Source organism: Microcaecilia unicolor, chromosome 5, assembly GCF_901765095.1.
Source record: "Microcaecilia unicolor chromosome 5, aMicUni1.1, whole genome shotgun sequence".
NCBI classification, from domain to species: Eukaryota; Metazoa; Chordata; class Amphibia; order Gymnophiona; family Siphonopidae; genus Microcaecilia; species Microcaecilia unicolor.
The window spans coordinates 178737922-178760331 of NC_044035.1; the positions used below are offsets into that span (position 1 = coordinate 178737922).

General features: G+C 44.0%; 1 protein-coding gene across 2 annotated transcripts in view; it reads right to left on the reverse strand.

Moving 5' to 3' along the window:
* The window catches only part of PDPR (pyruvate dehydrogenase phosphatase regulatory subunit), a 275395-nt gene that overhangs the window by 126064 nt on the left and 126921 nt on the right, over positions 1-22410 (reverse strand). For both annotated transcript variants that reach the window (XM_030203621.1, XM_030203622.1), the window contains exon 8: positions 12821-12970. In XM_030203621.1, coding sequence (XP_030059481.1) covers positions 12821-12970 — 150 coding nt within the window. The remainder of the gene's footprint in view (positions 1-12820; positions 12971-22410) is intronic.

Below are 22410 nucleotides of genomic sequence, written 5' to 3' on the forward strand. Positions count from 1 at the left end.
CACTAACAGCCAATTATTTAGCACTGCCAAGGCAGCCAACTATATGTCTCCTCCATCTCCTACCAGTATGGTATAGAGGCAGAAGCTGACTGACAGGCTTAACTACAGCTGTACCACACAGATGCAGGGGTTAGTTCTATGGCTGTACAGAATGCATATCTCAAAATGGAGAAAAACTTTGCTTAAACAACAGAAAAACATTAAATACATAACAGTTGTAAATTAGTACACTATACCAGTCCTGTCAAAACCTGAAGAAAAAATAACAACAATAATCAAAGTGGAAAAAAAAACCTCAGAGATATAGTACTCATCTTGTTACCGTTTGTATTATGCGTAATGGAAAACAGCTGTCCCAATCATCAGTCATAAAAAAACACTCCACGAATTACATGTTCAAACTTTTCTTCTTTCACAAAAATTATCAAACAATATCTTCACAGTTTATAAACATGGACTGGAAAACAGGATACTCTATAGAAGGGGCCAAAAAACCCTAAAAGTCCTTCAACAGTCTCAAATTAGCATATCTAAAACAGCCAAATTTGTGGGGGTCTATAAACTTCCCTCAATAGTGGCCCTGTTTTTTGCCAGAAGCTGCATCAGGAGAATAACGCTGTCTCTCCAGTAATACCTGCTTCAAAGATGGCTGCAGTAAGGTTTTATGGTATGGCTGCAGCAACTAGCTCTACGGCTCTCCAGCAGAAGCGGATGTACAACACAGCTGCAGCAGTCACCTCTATACCACAGTTGCACCAGATGGATGTATGCCAAAACTGCAGTGACTAGCTGGATCACATATCTCAACAAGGTGTGGAGGCTGTTCAAAAATGCCATCCTGGAAGCCCAGGCCAAATATATTCCGCATATTAAAAAAAGGAGGCAGGAAGACTAAATGACAGCTGGCATGGTTAAAAAGTGAGGTGAAGGATGCTATTAGAGCTAAAAGAAAATTCTTCAGAAAATGGAAGGAACCGACTGAAAATAATAAGAAACAGCATAAGGAATGTCAAGTCAAATGTAAAGCGCTAATAAGGAAGGCGAAGAGGGACTTTGAAAAAAACATTGTGTTGGAGGCAAAAACACATAGTAAAAGATTTCTTTTAGGTATATTTATTTATTTATTACATTTGTATCCCACATGTTCCCACCTATTTGTAGGCTCAATGTGGCTTATATAGTACCGGAGAGGCCTTTGCAGGCTCCGGTGTGAACAAATACAGGGTGATATTGTGGTAAGATCAAGTTCATGTGGCACAGCCACATTAGGGAATTGGTTGGACCGCTAGATGACCGAGGGGTAAAAGGGGTAAACAGGGAAGACAAAGCTATAGCAGAGAGATCAAATGAATTCTTTGCTTCGGTCTTCACCGAGAAAGATTTGGGAGACATACCGGTGCCAGAAATGGTATTCAATGCTGATGAGTCAGAGAAACTGAATGAAATCTCTATGTAATGGGGCAATCTGACAAATTGAAGAGTAGCAAATCTCCTGGACCAGATGGTATTCATCCCAGAGTACTAACAGAATTTAAAAATAAACTGCCGGAACTATTGTCAGTAATATGTAATTTATCTTTAAAGTCGAATGTGGTACTGGAAGATTGGAGGGTAGCCCATGTAACGCCGATATTTAAAAAAGGTTCCAGAGGGGATCCGGGAAATTATAGACCGGTGAGCCTGACATCGGTGCTGGGCAAAACAGTAGACACTATTATAAAGAACAAAATTACAGAGTATATTCAAAAGCATGGATTAATGAGACAAAGCCAACACGGATTTAGTGAAGGGACATCTTGCCTCACCAATCTATTACATTTCTTTGAAAGGGTGAACAAACATGTGGATAAAGGTGAGCTGGTTGATATTGTGTATCTGGATTTTCAGAAGGCGTTTGACAAAGTACCTCATGAAAGACTCCAGAAGAAATTGGAGAGTCATGGGATATAAGGTAGTGTCCTATTGTGGATTAAGAACTGGTTAAAGGATAGAAAACAGAAAGTAGGGTTAAATGGTCAGTATCATCAATGGAGAAGGGTAGATAGTGGGGCTCCCCAGGGGTCTGTGCTGGGACCGCTGCTTTTTAACATATTTATAAATGATCTAGAGATGGGAGTAACTAGTGAGGTAAATAAATTTGCTGCTGACACAAAGTTATTAAATCACAAGAGGATTGTGAAAAATTACAAGACTGGGAGTCTAAATAGCAGATGACGTTTAATGTGAGCAAGTGCAAAGTGATGCATGTGGGAAAGAGGAGCCCAAACTACAGGTATGTAATCCAAGGTTCCACATTAGGAGTCACCAACCAAGAAAGGGATCTCGGCGTCGTCGTTGATGATACATTGAAACCCTTTGCTCACTGAGCAGCGGCGGCGGCTAAGAAAGCAAATAGAATGTTAGGTATTATTAGGAAAGGAATGGAAAACAAAAGTGAGGACATTATAATGCCTTTATATCGGTTCATGGTGCAACTGCACCTCGAATACTGTGTTTAATTCTGGTCATCGCATCTCAAAAAAGATATCGTGGAATTAGAAAAGGTACAGAGAAAGGCAACAAAAATGATAAAGGGAATGGGCCGACTTCCCAATGAGGAAAGGCTGAAGCAGCAAGGGCTCTTCAGCTTGGAGAAAAGACGGCTGAGGGGAGATATGATAGAGGTCTATAAAATAATGAGTGGAGTGGAATGAGTAGATGTGAATCGTTTGTTTACTCTTTCAAAAAATACAAGGACTAAGGAGCATACGATGAAGCTACAAAGTAGTAAATTTAATATGAATCGGAGAAAATTTTTCTTCACTCAACATGTAATTAAACTCTGGAATTCGTTGCCATAGAATGTGGTAAAGGCGGTTAGCTTAGCGGGGTTTAAAAAGGGTCTGGACAGCTTCCTAAAGGAGAAGTCCATAGACCATTATTAAATTCCTCGCATTTATTAGAATCAAAATCTCTAGCCTGGTATAAAGAACTATAAAAATTCACAAACTGCTGCCTAATTTGAGATTCTATATTGTAAACCCTCCCCTTATCATACTTAATAGTGGAGATAACCTGCTTCTTAAGTGAAGGCCTTACCAAGTTAGCCAGCTACTTGCCCGCCTTGCTGCCCCACTTAAAGAGCCGGAACCTTTGGTAATATATATACTGCTCTGCCCTCTGTGTCAATAACTCGTCTATCTGTGTCTTGACCTGCTTCAAAGCTAACTTATATGCATCAGTCATGTGGTTCATGTGTGCCCTACGTAACATGATATTCCTGAGACAAGCGCAGTAGGTCCGCCTCTCTCTGTTTTTTCTTTCCTGCCGTATATGCTATAATGTGACCCCTCAAGACTGCCTTAGAGGCTTCCCAATATGTTCCCGAATTCACGTCTTGCGTCTGATTATACTTTTGATATTCCAACCACTTGGCCCTCAGGTATTCATGAAAGTCCCTATCACTAGATCACGAGGGAGAAAATCTCCACACTCGCTCACTCGGCTCTGTAGACCACAAAACGGTCATCTCAACTGCCTGATGGTCACTTAGCACATGGTCAACTATATGAACTCTGGAAATCCTAGCAATCAAGGGGATAGCTACTAATAGATAATTCAATCTAGAATAAACCCCATGGGGTTGAGAGTAAAACGTAAATTCTTCCTCCTGCGGGTGAAGAAGTCTCCAAATGTCCACCAGCCCCAACTGGGAGGATACAAAGTTAACCCCTCTATTCTCCCAATTCCCCCCCTTACGTCTCACTGGCCTACAATCAATTGATAGGTCTGCTACAATATTAAAGTCCCCCCTACAATAAGTTGGTAATTAGAGTAAGATACCACCCTAGCCACCAATTCGGAAAAGAATTTATGAGAATACACATTAGGCCCATATACATTACAAAGTAACATAGTAACATAGTAGATGACGGCAGAAAAAGACCTGCATGGTCCATCCAGTCTGCCCAAGAAATGTGCCACTTTTTTGTGTATACCTTACCTTGATTTGTACCTGTCTTTTTCAGGGCACAGATTGTGCAAGTCTGCCCAGCACTATCCCCGCCTCCCACCATCGGCTCTGGCACAGACCGTATAAGTCTGCCCAGCACTATCCCCGCCTCCCAACCACCAAGCCCCGCCTCCCACTACCGGCTCTGTTATCCAATCTCGGCTAAGCTCCTGAGGATCCATTTCTTCTGAACAGGATTCCTTTATGTTTATCCCACGCATGATTGAATTCCGTTACCGTTTTCATCTCCAACACCTCCCGCGGGAGGGCATTCCAAGCATCCACCACTCTCTCCATGAAAAAATACTTCCTGACATTTTTCTTGAGTCTGCCCCCCCTTCAATCTCATTTCATGTCCTCTCGTTCTACCGCCTTCGTATCTCCGGAAAAGGTTCGTTTGCGGAGTAATACCTTTCAAATATTTGAACGTCTGTATCATATCACCCCTGTTTCTCCTTTCCTCCAGGGTATACATGTTCAGGTCAGCAAGTTTCTCCTCATACGTCTTGTAACGCAAATCCCATACCATTCTCGTAGCTTTTCTTTGCACCGCTTCAATTCTTTTTACATCCTTAGCAAGATACGGCCTCCAAAACTGAACACAACACTCCAGATGGGGCCTCACCAACGACTTATACAGGGGCATCAACACTCCCTTTCTTCTGTTGGTCACACCACTCTCTATACAGCCCAACAACCTTCTAGATATGGCCACCGCCTTGTCACACTGTTTCGTCGCCTTCAAATCCTCAGATACTATCACCCCAAGATCCCTCTCCCCGTCCGTACCTATCAGACTCTCGCCGCCTAACACATACATCTCCCGTGGATTTCTATTCCCTAAGTGCATCACTTTGCATTTCTTGGCATTGAATTTTAATTAGCAAACTATAACAGAAACCCTGATTAGAACTTTAAAGTATTAGAAATATTCTCATTTACTCATATTGTATAAATAATTACTTTTTGTAAAAAGCTCAATAAAATTGTATAAATATTTATTTGTTGTGCTCAGTTTTTTTGGTGTATTGCTGTGGGCTAAAAGTCCAAGCTTTGAAGGGACAACACATCTACATCATAGCACATCCTACCTCCATCCTGATCACAATATTTAATTAATGGACAATATCCAGAAAATGATGTTAAAAAACTAATGTTCAAAAAAATATTGAATAACAGCTACTTAGCTTAGGTAGAGATTGTGCAGAACCAAAGATCTTCTTCCTGCAAAGTTCTTGTCCACTGCAATACTTTTTTCAAAAAAATCACTCCGTGCAAGACATAAGATCAAAAGAATCACTGTTCATAGATTTTAGTTCCCTACATGGGCCATGTTTCGTCAGACTAGTGGCGTCTTCAGGGGAACTGACCTGAAACACAGGTTAGAGATTGTATAAAAAACAGCACTTCACCTCGTGTCTAAAAGTGAATGTAAAACAGCCATACAAAATTTAAATTACAAAATATACTCCTATTCAGCATAAATCCAATTCTTTACTCACTTTTCAGCAAAACCATGGAGGAACAACACCCTGTCCGGTTCACAAACCTACTTCAGAACGCCCACACATGCGCAGAATATATGTCAGGCATCAGCTGTTTTCAAACGGCGGGAAAAGATTAGATGAGAGCTTGCCATTCAATTTCCCTGTTCAGGCCACTAGGGGCCACTGTTCGCCATCGAAAAATAAATTCCTGTTCTTTCTGAAGTAGCAAACGAGAGACGTCTACACCTAAAGGTAAAACAATCTGTAAAAGCACAACAAATTTTAAATCTTTGATGTCATGATGTGCTTGTATCCAGTGATCCACAAGCGGAGCTTCATGTTTGCTGTTTCTTAGATTACTAAGATGTTCACCAATCCTCTGTTTAATCCGTCTACTGGTGTGCCCTATGTACCATTTAGTGCATGGGCACACTATACCATAAACTACTTGTGAAGAATTACAATCTGTAGACTTATTCAAGAAAAAAGGTGTATTCGTCCAGGGATTGGTGACTCTCATAGTTTGCCAAGCATGCTGGCAGTAAACACATCTGCCACAGCTTTTATGACCTTTTATTTCAGATGCAGAAGCAGTCCACAGTCCTGGATTAACAGATGCCAGTATCTCACCTAAATTGTGATCACGCATATAGGCAAATGTTGGTGCTGTTGGATTTGATCTGCTGGTCACACCTCTCTCTATACAGCCTAACAACCTTCTAGCTACGGCCACCGCCTTGTCACACTGTTTCGTCGCCTTCAGATCCTCAGATACTATCAACCCCAAGATCCCTCTCTCTGTCCGTACCTATCAGATTCTCCCCGCCTAACACATACATCTGCCGAGGATTTCTATTCCCTAAGTGCATCACTTTGCATTTCTTCGCATTGAATTTTAATTGCCAAACCTTAGACCATTCTTCTAGCTTCCTCAGATCCTTTTTCATGTTTTCCACTCCCTCCCGGGTGTCCACTCTGTTACAGATCTTAGTATCATCCGCAAATAGGCAAACTTAACTTCTAACCCTTCGGCAAGGTCACTCACAAATATATTGAACAGAATCGGCCCCAGCACCGATCCTTGAGGCACTCCACTACTCACCTTTCCCTCCTCTGAGCGAACTCCATTCACCACCACCCTCTGGCATCTGTCCGTCAACCAGTTCCTAATCCAGTTCACCACTTCGGGTCCTATCTGCAGCCCATCCAGTTTATTTAAAAGCCTTCTGTGGGGAACCGTGTCAAAAGCTTTGCTGAAATCTAAGTTGATTACGTCCATAGCTCGTCCCTGATTCAATTCTCCTGTCACCCAATCAAAGAACTCAATGAGATTTGTTTGGCACAATTTCCCTTTGGTAAAACCATGTTGTCTCGGATCTTGCAACTTATTGGCTTCTAGGAAATTCACTATCCTGTCCTTCAGCACCGCTTCCATTACTTTTCCAATAACCGAAGTGAGGCTTACCGGCCTGTAGTTTCCAGCTTCTTCCCTATCACCACTTTTGTGAAGAGGGACCACCTCCGCCGTTCTCCAATCCCTCGGAACCTCTCCCGTCTCCAAGGATTTATTAAACAAATCTTTAAGAGGACCCGCCAGAACTTCTCTGAGCTCCCTCAATATCCTGGGGTGGATCCTGTCCGGTCCCATGGCTTTGTCCACCTTTAGCTTTACAAGTTGTTCATACACACTCTCTTCTGTAAATGATGCTGTATCCACTCCATTTTCATTTGTACTTTTTCCAGTCCATCACGGTCCTGCTCCAGGATTTTCTTCTGTGAAAACAGAACAAAAGTATCTATTTAGCAAATTTGCTTTTTCTTCATCACTATCTTCATAGCGGTTCGCTGTATCTTTTAGTCTCACAATTCCCTTTTTAGTCATTCTCCTTTCACTAATATACCTGAAGAAATTTTTGTCTCCCCTCCTTACATTTCTAGCCATTTGTTCTTCCGCTTGCGCTTTCGCCAGACGTACCTCTCTCTTGGCTTCTTTCAGTTTCATCCAGTATTCCTCCCCGTGTTCCTGTTCTTGAGTTTTTGTGTATTTCTGGAACGCCAACTCTTTAGCCTTTATTTTCTCAGCCACTTGTTTGGAGAACCATATCGGTTTCCATTTTCTCTTGCTTTTATTTACTTTCCTTACATAAAGGTTTGTGGCCTTATTTATAGCTTCTTTCAGGCTTGACCACTGTCCTTCCACTTCTTGTACTTCCTCCCAGCCCATCATCTCCTTCCTCAGGTATTCCCCCATTTTAGTAAAGTCAGCACGCTTGAAATCCAGGACTTTTGAGTTTTGAGTGGCCACCCTCCACTACAGCCGTCATATCAAACCAAACCGTTTGATGGTCACTGTTGCCCAGGTGGGCACCCACTCGGACATTTGACATGCTATCCCCATTTGTGAGCACCAGATCCAGCGTCGCTCCCTCCCTCATGGGTTCCGTCACCATTTGTCTGAGCAAAACACTTTGGAAAGCATCCACGATCTCTCTACTTCTCTCCGATTCCGCTGACGGAACCTTCCAATCTACATCCGGCAGATTGAAATCTGTAGGATCTGCTGCCCCCATAGCTCTCCCATTACCAATATAAATCTTCCCTCTTTATCTTGAATCGTCTTATGAATGTTGAAGGGCAATCTTTTATGTATTAAAATGGCCACTCCTCTCTGTCTCGAATTGTAAGATGAATATCCTATCTCCCCTCCACCCATCCCCGCCTCAATTTTTGATGTTCTAGCGCTGACAAATGCGTTTCCTGAAGGTAGGCGACATCAGCCCCTTCCTTGTTTAACCACGAGAGTATCTTGGTACGTTTTATGGGAAAATGAACACCATCAACATTGAGGGTGATTATTTTCAAATTAACCATACTGTGAGCACCTGCAATCACTAGCATGAGTCAATTTATTATAGTTCTCGCCGGTCTCCCAGCATAACCCGCGAGAACAGATGCTCCAACCATCTGACCACCAGACACTCATCACCAGACATGCTCTTTTTCTCGCCTCCCACCATGACATTGCGCAAACAATAGGCCCCTATACTCTGCACATATCTCCGATACAGCCCAACATCCCTACCACTCGTCCCCCCCTCACTCCTCCTCCCACCCCCCACATTCAGTACCCCAGTCTCTCCCCCCCATCTTCATTCAAACCCCTAACGCTCACACATCCACACTCCCCCAAGCCCCCTCTCCCCCAATCCCTTCCCTCCCCTCTCTCCCGTCCCTCTCTTCCCCCCTCACTCTCCTGAAACCTCTTATCCTTATCCCACCCAAATCCCTCCAAAGACCACCTTCCCAGAGCCCCCCCCCCCCCCGTTTAACCAACTATACATCAAAGAGGTGCCCCCTTTCCTAGACCTGTGTTTAACATCATGCACATAACCAGCAATAAAACTTGCATAACATTCAAATACTTAGAGCCATTGGATGGAGCCTAATATCAGAAGACTTTAATGTCCCCACCCACATGGAGTAACTGTCAGCTCTAGAAAAGACTCCAGCCCATGCTTTAGCAAGAAGCTCCGGTTAGGTAAACACTGAAAAATACCCCCCTCTTTATCGTGCGTTCACTTGCGTGTTCTTAAAGTTGCCATAGTTTAAAGCTTTTGGAGTTCATACCCAGCACTGTCCCTGCTGTGTCCAATCCCTTTATTCAAGAGTGAAAGCCCGTGCGATGGTAGAATAAAGGACTTTAAGCTGTTATAAACACTTTTGGCGATGATCCATCAATGTTAACTAACGAGTCTTCCATGGGCACCTCACGGCAAACGGTTTACAAAAGAATCCAGCTCCTTAGGGTCTGTAAAAAATAAAGTTTTATTGTCATGCAAGACCCTCGCCTTTGCCGGGAATAGCAAGGCAAAGCATACTCCCTTGTCGAATAATCTTTTGCAGTGAGGCCCCATCTTCTTCCTCTGGTCTGTGAGAATATGGGTCACAACAGGCCCCAGGCGCTGATCTCTCTCAAGTGGCACTCCCACTCTATGCACTCTTTCAACAGTCAGCCTCACGTCCGCCATTTGCATTCCCAGCTGACCAGGCAGCCAGCTCTCGATGAAATTCCGCTACTCACATCCTTGACAGCCTTTGGTCAGCCTATGATTCTAACATTATTTCTTCTGCTGCGGTTTTCATGGTTGTCGATCTGCTGACTTAACTGAGCATGGCGTGCTTCCAAGGCCGCTACCCGTGCAGTCACCTCCTCAGCTCTATCTTCCTGGCGGGAAATCCTTTCCTCCGCCTGCTGTAAACGAGCGCTATGCCGCTCCCATGAATCCTTAGTAGAATCCACTGAGGTCTGCAGCCTAGTCAGTTTTTCATCCAGGATCGCAGTAATTTGCTGGGTGAGTTCTTGTAATGCCCCATTTGGCAAAACTACTGTCCCCGTGCCCGCCTACTTCTCCACCATCTTGGGGCTCGCTGTTACCACATGCTGCTTACCCTGCCTCTGCGCTTTCACGGGCATACCACCACTTTACCGCGCAGCCAGGACTTCCACAGCTCCCTTAACATTCTCCATGAGAAGCGAGTTCCAATCAACTGCACATAAGACAAATTCAGGGGGGTTCTGATATAAAAAAAACAGGGAATTGGAAGCAATAGGAGCGGAGCTCGGTCGTGAGATGTCCTCTTAGCCCAGAAGCATCACGTGACCCCTTAGCCCAGAAGCATCACGTTACCCCAACATTGGCACACTTTACAATTACATTCATGTTGTTGCAAACTCTCCATGTTTGCTTTTAAAAGAGGGGAAAACCTGCATGACTTTTTAGTGCTGTCAGATTTGGCAGATGACAGTATTGTGTATGAGACCGTTCAGGAGGGTCATTATCCATGTGGATTTTGTAAGATGGCTTTTTCGGGACAGAAGTGACTTTAAATAGGATGATAAATTAAGGAGGACTTCCAATTATTTGACATCTAAAGTAGTATATGCTATCTGGTGCCCATGCCCCCTTGTTTACATTGGTAAAATCATGTGCCCACTGAAAGTTAGGTTGACTGAACACTGTAGTCAGTTATGGTGCCAAGATCTGACAGCCCCTATTGTCCCTATTTACAGTTTCACCAGCCTTTTGACACGATTTTGTGCTTTGGAAGTAATATTTCCAGCTCGATGCAGTGATCTAAATGCACTCTTGTTGCAGAGAGAGAACAAATGGATTTTTAAGATACGAACAGTCAAACCTGGGGGTATGAACTGTGATACTGAATGGCTGTAACGGATGAGTAGCGATTGGTTGGTTAACATTCTTTCAGGAAAGGGTTTTGTGACGTATTTTTTTTCAGGGACAGTACTTAATATGGGACTCCTCTAAATGATGTCACCTGCTGTTCCTGCACGTTGTGTGAGTTATGCTCCTTTGTGAGCAAGGTGAGTGATTTTTATGTGTTTGAGTCTTCCTGTTGTATGGATATGTTCTTGTTTGTGAGTAGTATGTTTGTTTCTTATTAGATATTATGCAATCTATTTTGTGGAATGATTTGAGACTCCAGAAGCAGGAACGGTTTTCCTGCCAAAATGCAGTTGGGACAATCGTTTGGACAGACTGCCCGAAACAACTCTTTGTTGGTTTGTGTTGAGTCAAGACTTTTCATGTTCAGCCAGCTGCCTGCATGTTTTAAGCTAAGTGCTTTTTCTTTTTTGATTGCAAAAATTGTTTTTAAAGGACTGTGATTTTAAAACCTTTTCCCTCGAGAGGAATAAATGATTGAAAAAGTTGTGACTTAGGGTTGAGGTCTGAAATAGGATGGCTCATACGAGATCTAATAGCCCATAATTATATCTTGATTCATTATCTTTAATATTCCTCTCACTGGGTTGATATTAGGGAAATTGCAAACTTTGCTTGTTTGAATGATATGGGTGGGAACATATCCTTATCTCCACTATTTTCTTTGATTTGTGAATATTCTCTCTTCCAGATGCTGTACTCCTACAATGGCACTCTGGCTACTGTTCTTCACACAGTTTCAAAGCTTATGGATATTTGTTCCCTAACCATGGGTCTTATTTTAACATTTAGACCTCTCTGTCTGAATAGGGCAGTCTGGGCTCTATGGCAGCTATCAGCCTTTGTGATCAGTCCAGGGGGGTTAATTCCCTCTTCATGCTGCCTACCCTTCCTATCTTAAGAATAGTGTTTCACAACTGCCCACTGGCAATTTTTCTTCCCAATTATAGGACCCTTTGATACAAAGGAATCTCCTTTATCATTTAAATTTTACCATTTTCCATTTTTAACTTCCACTGTTTTCTTCAGGACTGGAAGGAATTCCAATTGGGGATACCATACCCTTAACTTCTGTTTTCATTGCCCTTAGTCGATGCCTTACAGAAATCAGCTGTGAGGAATTCCTATAGAACCTTTATGTCTGTTGACACAATACTAATAATATTCTTGGGCCAATTGGCTTGCTCAGTTATTACTGTCCCTGATAGCAGAACAACAGGTGGGATATGTTCACCAACGCCATGCAGTTAAAATATCAGGAAGATACTGGCTTCTCTGCAAGTAATAAAAAAAAGTAAGCGGTCCCTTCACTACATATTCAGTCTGCTAACTGGTTAACTATCCAGATAACATTAGGACAGGAAAAAGGCTGTCCCAACGTCATCTGGGTTCCAATCTGAATATTGTTTGTACTCAGATAGTGCCGGCAGCTGCTTTATGCCCAGGTATTCAGGGCCAGTATCCAGGTACATCCCAGTGCTGAATATCCACTCATATAAACGCCCATGGCAGCCGGCGTAAAAAAAAAAAAAAGGTTTCACAGGCTGAATATTTGGGGGATAGGTTATATGGAGAACAGCTGAGTTTTGTGGTCTTCCGAAAAACTGAAGGCCAACCCCTGGAAGACCCCTAATCTTGCCCCACATTAGTCACATAACATTTGACTGTACAGTGATTTATATGCCAAAGATTATATGCTACCCCTGGACTGGACCTGAATAAAAGGAGTTAAGTTTGATACCTGCTGCCAATGCATAAATGCCTTTGAAAATGGAACCAGAAACTACCAGAAAATGCAAGCATTCCAATGGAATCAATGCCTTTTACTTACAATTACTTATACTTTCTAATATCATCTCATAATGTTTTGGCTTCTGTTTCTTAACTTCTATTTCTATGCACTCATCTAGACTAACACTATTTAGATGTGCTTTCAAAGGTGAAAGAAGGAAGAATTTAAGTACTCTGTATTAAGAAAAGTACTGAAAGTGCTTCACAAGAATTCAGTCCTTCATTCAGCTGTATAAAGAAGCTGGGTCACAGATAAAAGAGCACAAGAAATATGTAGTTTTATTCATTCACAAGGGCATAAGTCATACCAAAGTGATCCCAATCCTCTTGCAGGTTTTGAATCTCCAGCTGATTCCTGCCTTCAGTGAAGATGGGTTTGGGGTTCTTCTCAAAGCCCCCTGAAAGGATGCCCCCCTGCCAGTTCCGAATATAAATTCTTCCATCTGGGTCCACTATAGCTTTAAAAAAAAATGGAGGGAGGGGGAAAAGGGTGTAAGAGAATTCCATGCATCTTCACAAGTAAATTAGTAGTTGTCAGACTGTTCTACTCAGGACCATTTTCCAAACTGCAACAAAATCACAGAGTCATCACAATAAACGTGGTGCAGTCAACATTTAAAATCATTTATAAAGTTGGTGACCTTTAAGTTTTTAAATCATTATTATGCTATTCTCTTTCTTTATGAAGTTCTTTATGATCCTACTTTGGTGTTGTCAATCAGAGCCCAAACATGGTACTTTTATGATATATAATTTTATTATTTCAATTTGTTTTACTTACAACCTTTTGGTTTTATATTTTATACTATTGCATTTGGTACAATTTTAGGTTCTCTGCTTTCTTGGTTGTTACAGTACTAGAAAACACAGTTATTGCAAAAAAAGAAATTAATAAATAAAAGCACTTATGTATTACCCCCCCCCCCCATGCTAACCACATAAATACTTTGGAATAAAAATTCAGGCCCACCAAATATATAACCTTTGGCTGAAGTGCTTAATATTCAGCCTAAATGTTACCTATTTAGAAATGGCCAGATGTGTTCTGAGGGCCAAGCCAAAATTTACCTAGAAGCATTAAACAGCCATTCTTCAGAAACATTAATCCATTTAGGGGGACCACACAAATAATAGTCCTCAAATGGATAAATTATCCATTTAAATGTGGTACTGCATTTGCCATGATTCTATCTAAATGGATATAACTGTTGAATATTAGGAATAAAGCGAAGTTACTCACCTGTAAGCACAGGCTCCTCAGTCATGAAAAATATAACTCCAAGAGAAGGAAGGAGGGTATATGAGAATATTTGACCTGATGTCCTCGGAGAACACCTGCTACAGGTTAGTAACTTCGCTTTTTCCAAGGACAAGCAGGCCGTCTCTATTTTCACATCTCGTAATCCCTAGTTACCAGGCTCACTGAAAACAACAATGCTAGGACAATAGGGACTCGAAACATCGAGGCCTCAAATTCAATTACATGGAAATACTTTTAAAACAAACAGGGCTGCCGAGAGACTGTGCCGGGCCCGGGGCAGAATCATCATTGCCGCCGCCGCTGCTGCCCCCCCCCCCCCCCAAATTGTCATCACCACCGCCACTGCCGTTCCCCCCTCCCGCCCGAAGTACCTTGACTGGCCTCACCAGCTGCAGGAAGCACGGCTCCTTTCTGTGCCCAGCATTGCCTGCCCCTGCAGCTGCTTTTTCTCAGTCTCAAAACTGAGAATGCGCGGCCTGAGGGCCCAGCAGCTGCTAGGCAGGCAATGCAAGGCGGGCCCAGCGCAGCAGTTTTCTCTCTCCTGCTCCTGACGGGACGCGATCACCCGGGTCCCGTCAGGAGCAGAAGAGAGAGAGAGACCCCTGCACCCCCCCCCCCCCCCACGGAGGTTGTGGCCTGGGAAATTTTGCCCCCTTCACCCCCCCCCCCCCTCTCGGCGGCTATGAAAACAAATAGGAGAAAAAACTTTTTCACTCAGAGAATAGTTAAGCTCTGGAACTCACTGCCGGAGGATGTAGTAACAGCAGTTAGTGTATCAGAGTTTAAAAAAAAGGTTTGGACAAGTTCCTGGAGGAAAAGTCCATAGTCTGTTATTGAGATGGACATGGGGGAAGCCACTGCTTGCCTTGGGATTGGTAGCATAGAATATTGCTACTAACTAGGTTTCTGCCAGGTACTTGTGACCTGGATTGACCACTGCTGGAAACAGGATACTGGGCTAGATGGACCATTGGTCTGGCCCAGTATGGCAATTCTTACATTCTTAATTAATATGAAAGTATTTACATACTAGTTGAGAAGATGCAGCCTGGAACCAAAGAAAACTGGGCCTTGGGCGGATGAAGTTGGATTCTAGACCCTGAACAAATTCTTCAGAAATGCCTGACTGAACCAGCTGTCATGTCGGATAATCCTGCTCAAGGCAGTAATGCGATGTGAAAGTGTGGACAGAAGACCACATTGCAGCTTTGCAAATCTCCCCTATGAAGGCTGACCTCAAAGTGGGCTAATGATGTCACATGGTTCTAACATTATGAGCCTTGACATGATCCTCTAGTCAGCCCAGCCTGGGCATAACTGAAGGAAATCAGGTAGTCAATAAGAAATCGTGTATTTGTCGATGACTACCCCTATCTGGTTTGAATCAAAATAAAAAGATGGGTGGACTGTCCATAGGCTGTAGTCCATAAGAGGATGCCTTGGATTTGCTTACATGATTACTGTAGCAGTATTCTGCCCAGGAGAGTAGTCGAGCCCAGTCATCATGGCATGCAGAGACATGGGCCTGCAGAAAGGCTTTCAGAATTTGGTTAACTCTTTCAGTTTGCCCACTGGTCTAGGTGTGGAATCCAGAGGAAAAGTGTGATTTAACCTGTAGGAAGCGGTTGAGGTTCCACCAGAACCTGGAGATGAATTGGACTCCCCAATCAGAGATGATGGATTCAGGTAGCCCATAAAGGCAAAATATCTCCTTAAGGAAGTGCTGGGCCAGAGTGGGAGCAGATGGCAATCTAGCGAGAGGTATAAAGTGAGCTATCTTTGAGAAGCAATCCAACACCACCCAAACTGTGGTGAAGTCATCAGAAAGGGGAAGATCCATGATAAAATCCATTGTGATATGCCTCCAAGCCTTCTGTGGAATACCAAGAGGTTGCAAGAGGCCCCAAGGGCAGGTATGGGTTGGCTTTTGGCGGGCATAAACTGGGCAAGCCATGACAAGCTCCTTCACATCTCTGTTGAGGTTGGATCACCAATATAAATGGGATAGCAACTCGGTGGTCCCACAAATCCTGGGGTGTCCCATGATAGTGTCATGACCCCACTTGAGGGCTGCTTCCTGGTGCCACTTGGGCATAATGGTTTTCCCAGCCGAAACCAGTACAGCGGTGGTGGTCAGGATTTTGGCGGGGGTCGGTGGCATGTTGGAGGTCCGCTTTCTCCTTGGAGGTTTCCATGGATCGAGACGGCATACCTGTCATGACGTTCTTCTCAATGGGCCGGAACTGCAACTGAAAGTTGAAACAGGAGAAGAACAGGGGCCACTTGGCATGTCGTGGATTAAGCCAGAGTGTGTCTTGCAGATAGAGTAGATTCTTGTGATCTGTAAATACATTGAAGGGGTGCTTGGCTCCCTCAAGCAGGTGACACCATTCCTCTGCCAAGAGCTCTTGGTCTCCAATTTGGCTTACATCTTGTGATGCACTGAAGGACCATCTTGACATGCTGACGGTGTAAGTCCAGCGAACAAGAAAAGATCAAAAGGTCATCCATATAGACAAGAACACATTTGTATAACAGGTCCCAGAATATATCATTAACAAAATTCTGGAAGACAGTGGGGGCATTGGCCAATCCAAAGGGCAAGAAGAGATATTCACTGTGGCCATCTCTGGTACTGAATGTTGACTTCCACTTATCACCCTCCTGGATACAAACGAAATTATAAGCCCCTCAGAGATCCAGTTTGGTAAAGATCTGGGCCCCCTGGAGGCAATTAAACAATTCTAAGGTGAGAGGAAGAGGGTATTTGCTCTTGATGGTAATCATGTTCAAACCCCTGTAGTCAATGTATGGGTAGACTCCCCCATCCTTCTTGCCCACAAAGAAGAACCCTGCTCTAGTGGGAGATGTGGATGGATGAATGAACCCCCCTTTCTCCAGATTATCCTTAATGTAAGTCATAGCTTCAGTCTCAGGATGAGAGAAAGGCCAGACCCTTCACCTAGGGGGGTTTTCCTAGGAAGGAGGTCTATAGGGCAGTCAGAGCCCCGATCCGGAGGGAGAGTTTCTGCCGTTGTTTTGAGAATACAACAGTGAATTCTTGGTTGGCCCGGGGAATGTTCTCCTTTGGCTTCAAAGACGGGAGTGACAGATCCCACACAGCGGCAAAAACAAGATTGACCCCAGGCCACAATCTCATCCTGGTGGTTATGTCTTTGCAGTCAAGGATAGAATAAACTGCCAATTTGAGAACAAAGAGAGAAATAGCCTCTGTATGGAGTACCCCAATTTGTAGAGAAAGGGAAACTGTTTTGACCCTTATAGTCACTTGAATGTTCCCACATATAGAGGATACAGAGATGGGTCAGGGTAGCTTCTGAGTGGGAATGTGATAGTGGCGGACTAGGGCCTCATCGATGAAGCTGCGTCTGGCCCCTGAGTCAATGAATGCTTCCATAAAAAACTCTGGGCCCAGGTCAAGAGTAACAGGAACCAGCAATTGGGTTTGGAGAAGACGTCTAGATGAGCCTAATCCTGCATCCCCGGCCAGGACTAGCCTTGAAACATTCCCCCACTTCTCTGAGCAATGGCGGGTGTGGTGTCCCTTTTTCCCGCAATATAAGAACAGGTCCAAGGCCTGTCTCCACTTCTTCTCTTTGTCCAATAGGCCCAATCAGTTGACTTGCATGGACTCCTCCATCCTGGCCACTGCCAAGCTTTTCACAGAGGAAGGTGAGGCCCTGCACCGGAAGTTAGAGCCTGGGAAAGGGAAGTTACAGATATCAGATCATTGAGATTCACCAGATGGTGCCGCCCTGACAGCTCATCCTTAATCTGGGAGGATAGCCCCTGCCAGAACACAGTGATCAGATTCTCGTTATTCCATTCTAATTTGGACAGTAAGGTCTGAAAACGGATAGCATAGTCGCCCAAGGTCTGTGGTCCTTGTCACAAGTTCCAATAGTTCTGCAGGCTTTCCCTGGTTCCTCAAAAATTCTTCAGAATTGACCCAAAAACTTCACCAGATTGTTCAACATTGGGTCGTTCTGCTCCCAGATAGGTGAAGCCCAAGTGAGGGCTGGGCCTATGAGCAGTAAGATGAGATAGGCCAGTTTGACTCTTTGACTCTATCCGTAAAAGTCTCTAGCTTGTAGTTCAAATACAATGCGGCATCGATTCAAGAATCCCCGACAAAACTTAGTGTTCCCATCAAATCGAGGAGGTGGAGTAAGGCGATTCCCTGTGCCACTGGGGGCAGCAGCTGGGGCACCAACAAACGGTGCTGCTGTTTCTTGAGGAGCTCCCAGATTCTGGATAGTGTGCATGTGCTGGGTCAAGGTTTGTACTGCCCCCGACAGCTGTTGGAGTTGGTGAGCAAGTTGCTGCACTAACTACAGGGCTGGTGACTCCATCGAGCTCATGGCCTTCAAAAGGTTCTGGGTGTCTGTCCCAATAGTGAGCCCTTGGACCATCTTTGGATCTGAACCCAGGAGGTAGGGGGAACTCCAAGGAGAGCAGTGTCACCTCCAGAACGGACCAGATACAGGATATCCGGCAGAAGCACCACAGAGATGAAGGCTGGGACTCAGGAACGGAGCTGTGCACTGCAACTCAGAAAAAAGTCTTTTCAGGAATCAGGAACAAGGCTTTGTATGAATCAGGAACAGCACTGGGGCCAAGCAACTCACAGCAGAAGAGCAAACATTGCGAAGGAAAAGAATGAATGTCCCAAGGTTCCTTATAAAGGCCCCCACTGATGATGTCATGGTCTCTGGTGTCCGGGAATGAGGCTTCGACCATACTGAAAGAGACTGCAGGGCATCAGAAAGAGGCTAGACTGCTGAAACACCAGAGTGAGGTTTGAATAGTCCCTGGAATGAGGCTAGATGCTGGGGCATCACAGTGAGGCTTGGAACACAGGGGAACTGGCAACAGAGGCATCAGTGCAGGGAGGAGGTAGTCTGGAGAAGCTATACAGCTTAATCACGGGAAGGAAAGGTGAGTCTGGACATTGGGCCGTGACATTGGGTTTCCGCCAGGTACTTGTGACCAGAATTGGCCACTGTTGGAAACAGGATACAGGGCTAGATAGACCATTGGTGTGAGCCAGTATGGCTATTCTTATGAATCCACTGTTAAAGAAAAGCCAGCTGATGTGCTGCATAGGGTTTCTAAATAAGCATTTGAACAAGGAATCACTTACAAAGAAACTTCAAACCACCCTCAATACAGAAGATTGGTCTTTAGAGCTTCTAAATTCGACAGGGCAACGCCACTTCTTACCAAACTATATTGGCTACCTATAAAGGCCAGGATTATCTTCAAAACATGTACTTTCATCTATAACATAATTTATGGGATGTAACTATATGCTTGACTATCTTCCTGTCCGAAATGCCACTCTTTAAGGGATAGCTCAAAATTATATACTTGACTTAATAGATCTTCCTGTCCAAAATGCCACTCTTAATTCTAGAGACTATCTCACACATAAAATACAAATAAAATACAAATCCACTCTATGTAGAGATTTCGCTCATTTTGGTATCAACTGGTGGAATTCTGTTCCAATTGAAATCAGACAAATTAGTAATTACTTAATCTTCCGCAAACTTTTAAAGGCCTTCCTCTTCACTAAGTTCCGATATTAATGGTCAATACAAAAAAGTTAAACAGATTAAATGTATCAGTCTTTATAATTGTCCATATGTTAATATGTCTCTCTTTAGTGACCACTGTTATGCTCATTTTACTAATTAAACTTAAGTACATCATGTTCGTCATGTGATGTACAACTTTTATTAATATTGCATTGTATAATTGTTATCAATCTTTCACTATTGTAAGCCATAATGAACCAATTAATGTATTTTGGATAATGTGGGATTATAAACATCAAATAAATAAAAATAAATAATACAAATAAATAAATAAAGGAACTCCAAGGAAAAAGATTCAAACTCAAGGGAAGAAAAATATTTTTAAGATACGGGATGATTACATACAATTCGTTTCCCTCAGGGCACAAAGTTTAGTGCTAAATAACTTGGGAAGGGAATTGGGACAGTATCAGAGTTGAGTCTTCCCATACAAAAAACGGCAGGGGGGATGGAGAGAGGGATGAGAAAGGTGAATAAATTATCAGAATATGTTGGAGACTGAGCACAGGGAACTAATCAGAAACACAGCCCAGCATGCTCAGAAAGGAACTGGAAATGGGGTGAATTGAAAAAGTGGTAGGGTATGCAGAAGGGGATACAAAGGTGTAATTGTTATAATATAATATTGAATTGTATGTGTTTTGCTGTACCACTGAGGAATAGTTGTAATAAAGAGTGTAAACACAAATACCTTGAAATTTAGGAGTACATCAAGTTCACCATGAAAACTTGGCAAACTGTACTCCACCTAAATTGTGAATGAGGACAATTTGTCATTACAAACACAGGGATCCAGCAAGGAAAATTTCAGGGAAATTCCGTAACTATTTTTGTTCTGTCTGGGGAGTCAACCCACTGAATAGTCTTATTAATTCACTGAGCTATGGATTTAACTTTAATCCTACAGGCATTGATGACTCCACATAATATATCTACTGCTTTTAGATGATTGGAAGCTCTATAGCTCCTGTGATCATCATTTGACAGAACTTAGCAGTGAAGAGTTTCTCAAACAACATCTGTAGAACGGCAATCTTCCTTAATGAAAAAGAAAAACAGAAAATGTTTTCTTGACAAATTGTAGCATAAAAGAGCTTGAGCAGGAAGGTGTATATAAATATGTAGGAGGAGAAGTAGGTTCAGCAACCCAACACAAAGAAAGAGAAAAGAACCAGTAAAGAATACTACAGAAGTCTGAAACATATGCTGGAAAATACTTTAGCAGCACTGAATACGACACCAGCTATCAATCAGCCTGCAACCCCTGTGCTTTGGAACGGAGGACTAGTCCAATAAAGATCTTGAAAAACTGAACCTAAGAACAAGAAAACTTTTCCATAATCATCAGGCAATCTATAAGAATCAGTGTTGCCAAGACTGTATATCCCAAGAGCTGGAAGTGGTATGTGTCTTATAGAAAAATATTATAATACTAGCCGTTAAGCCCGTTAAAACGGGCGCGTATTGGAATGTTTTTTTTTTCCCAAGGCCCCCCTCCCGTTGCAGCTGCAAGGCCCCCTGCCATCCTCCTTCCCTGCCAGCTCCAAGGCCCCCTCTGTCCCTCCCTCCCAGCTCCAAGGCTCCAGTCCTCCCCCCTTCCCAGCTGCAAGGCCCCCTGCCCGCCCTCCCTCCCTCCCAGTTCCAAGGCCCCAGGCCCTCCCCCCCAGCTCCCAAGGCCCCCTTCCCTCCCTCCCAGTTCCAAGGCCCCCTGCTCTCTCTCACAACTGTAAGGGGTCCCATTCCCTCACAACTGTAAGGGCCCCCCTGCCCTCCCTCCCAGTTGCAAGGCCCCCTCCCCCCCATGCCTTCTTCCCAGCCAGCTGGAAGGCCCCCTTCAGTCCAGCCCTCCCAGCTCCAAGGCCCCCCTCCTTCTGAGACCTCCCATGTCCCCTCCCCCCCCCAAGGTAGCCGCTACCGCCCCCCCACCCCGGAGTCGCCCCCGCCCCCCCTTCACCCGGCCCGGACCCTCTCTTCGTTATTCAACTTACAGCAGCGCCAAAACAGCAGCAAGCAGCAGCTCCCGTTGGCCTTCCTTCACTGCCTGTGCCTCGCCCTCGTGTGACGTCACGTCGGCGAGGGCGGGGCACAGGCAGGGAAGGAAGGCCGACGGGAGCTGAAGCTGAGCTGCTTGCTGCTGTTTCGGCGCTGCTGTAAGTTGAATAACGAAGAGAGGGCCCGGGCCGGGTGAAGGGGGGTGGTGCGACCTCAGGGGTGGGGGGCGGTAGCCTCCAGGGGTGGGGAGCGGTAGCGACATCAGCGGTTCCCTCCCTCCCCTTCCGCGCAGTTTCCCTCTCTGTCCCGCCTTCTCCTCCCGTCATCACGTCTTGACACGGGGGCGGGACAGAGAGGGAAGTCTCTACTGCGCATTTGCAGGCGAGTCGGTCACTTGCCATTTATAGGTTTGATATCGATCCACCTCTATAGGTCTTCAGGCATACTAACAGCATCAACAGACCCAAATACAGTACTCAAAAAGTACCCAGTCTCCATCCTTAGGTGTTCCAGATAAACAGAAGAAATAAGTGAGACTAACATTACATAGGAGGAGATAAGGAACATAACTGCAAAACAAGAGGAAAAAAAAAACTCTTAAAAAAATTAGACCACAAGGGGGGGAAAAAGCTGGCTAAAACACAAATAAAGAGGGAAATAGAGAAAGTTACTTTGGAATCACAAGTAGATTAAAACCTGATACAGAAATGGTTAAGCAGAGTTGCACTTAAACTTAATAATAAGAGACTGATAAATTGCAGCACAGGATAGTGAACCACAGACAAGATGGTTCACAATTAACACAGAAGAAAAATGGGTAAAACAAATACAGATTTTGTAGAACACATATCGCCATTGCATACTGATGTCAGGCAGCTTGTATAGAGAGAGAAACGATAAGATAGCACATCTCGTCCTCTGGGAACTCTATTAAATGCTATAACATTGTCGCTAGAGAAAAACACAGAAAATGAGGTAGATAGATAAAGAAACTATCTCAATTGAACTGGGCATCAATTAGAAT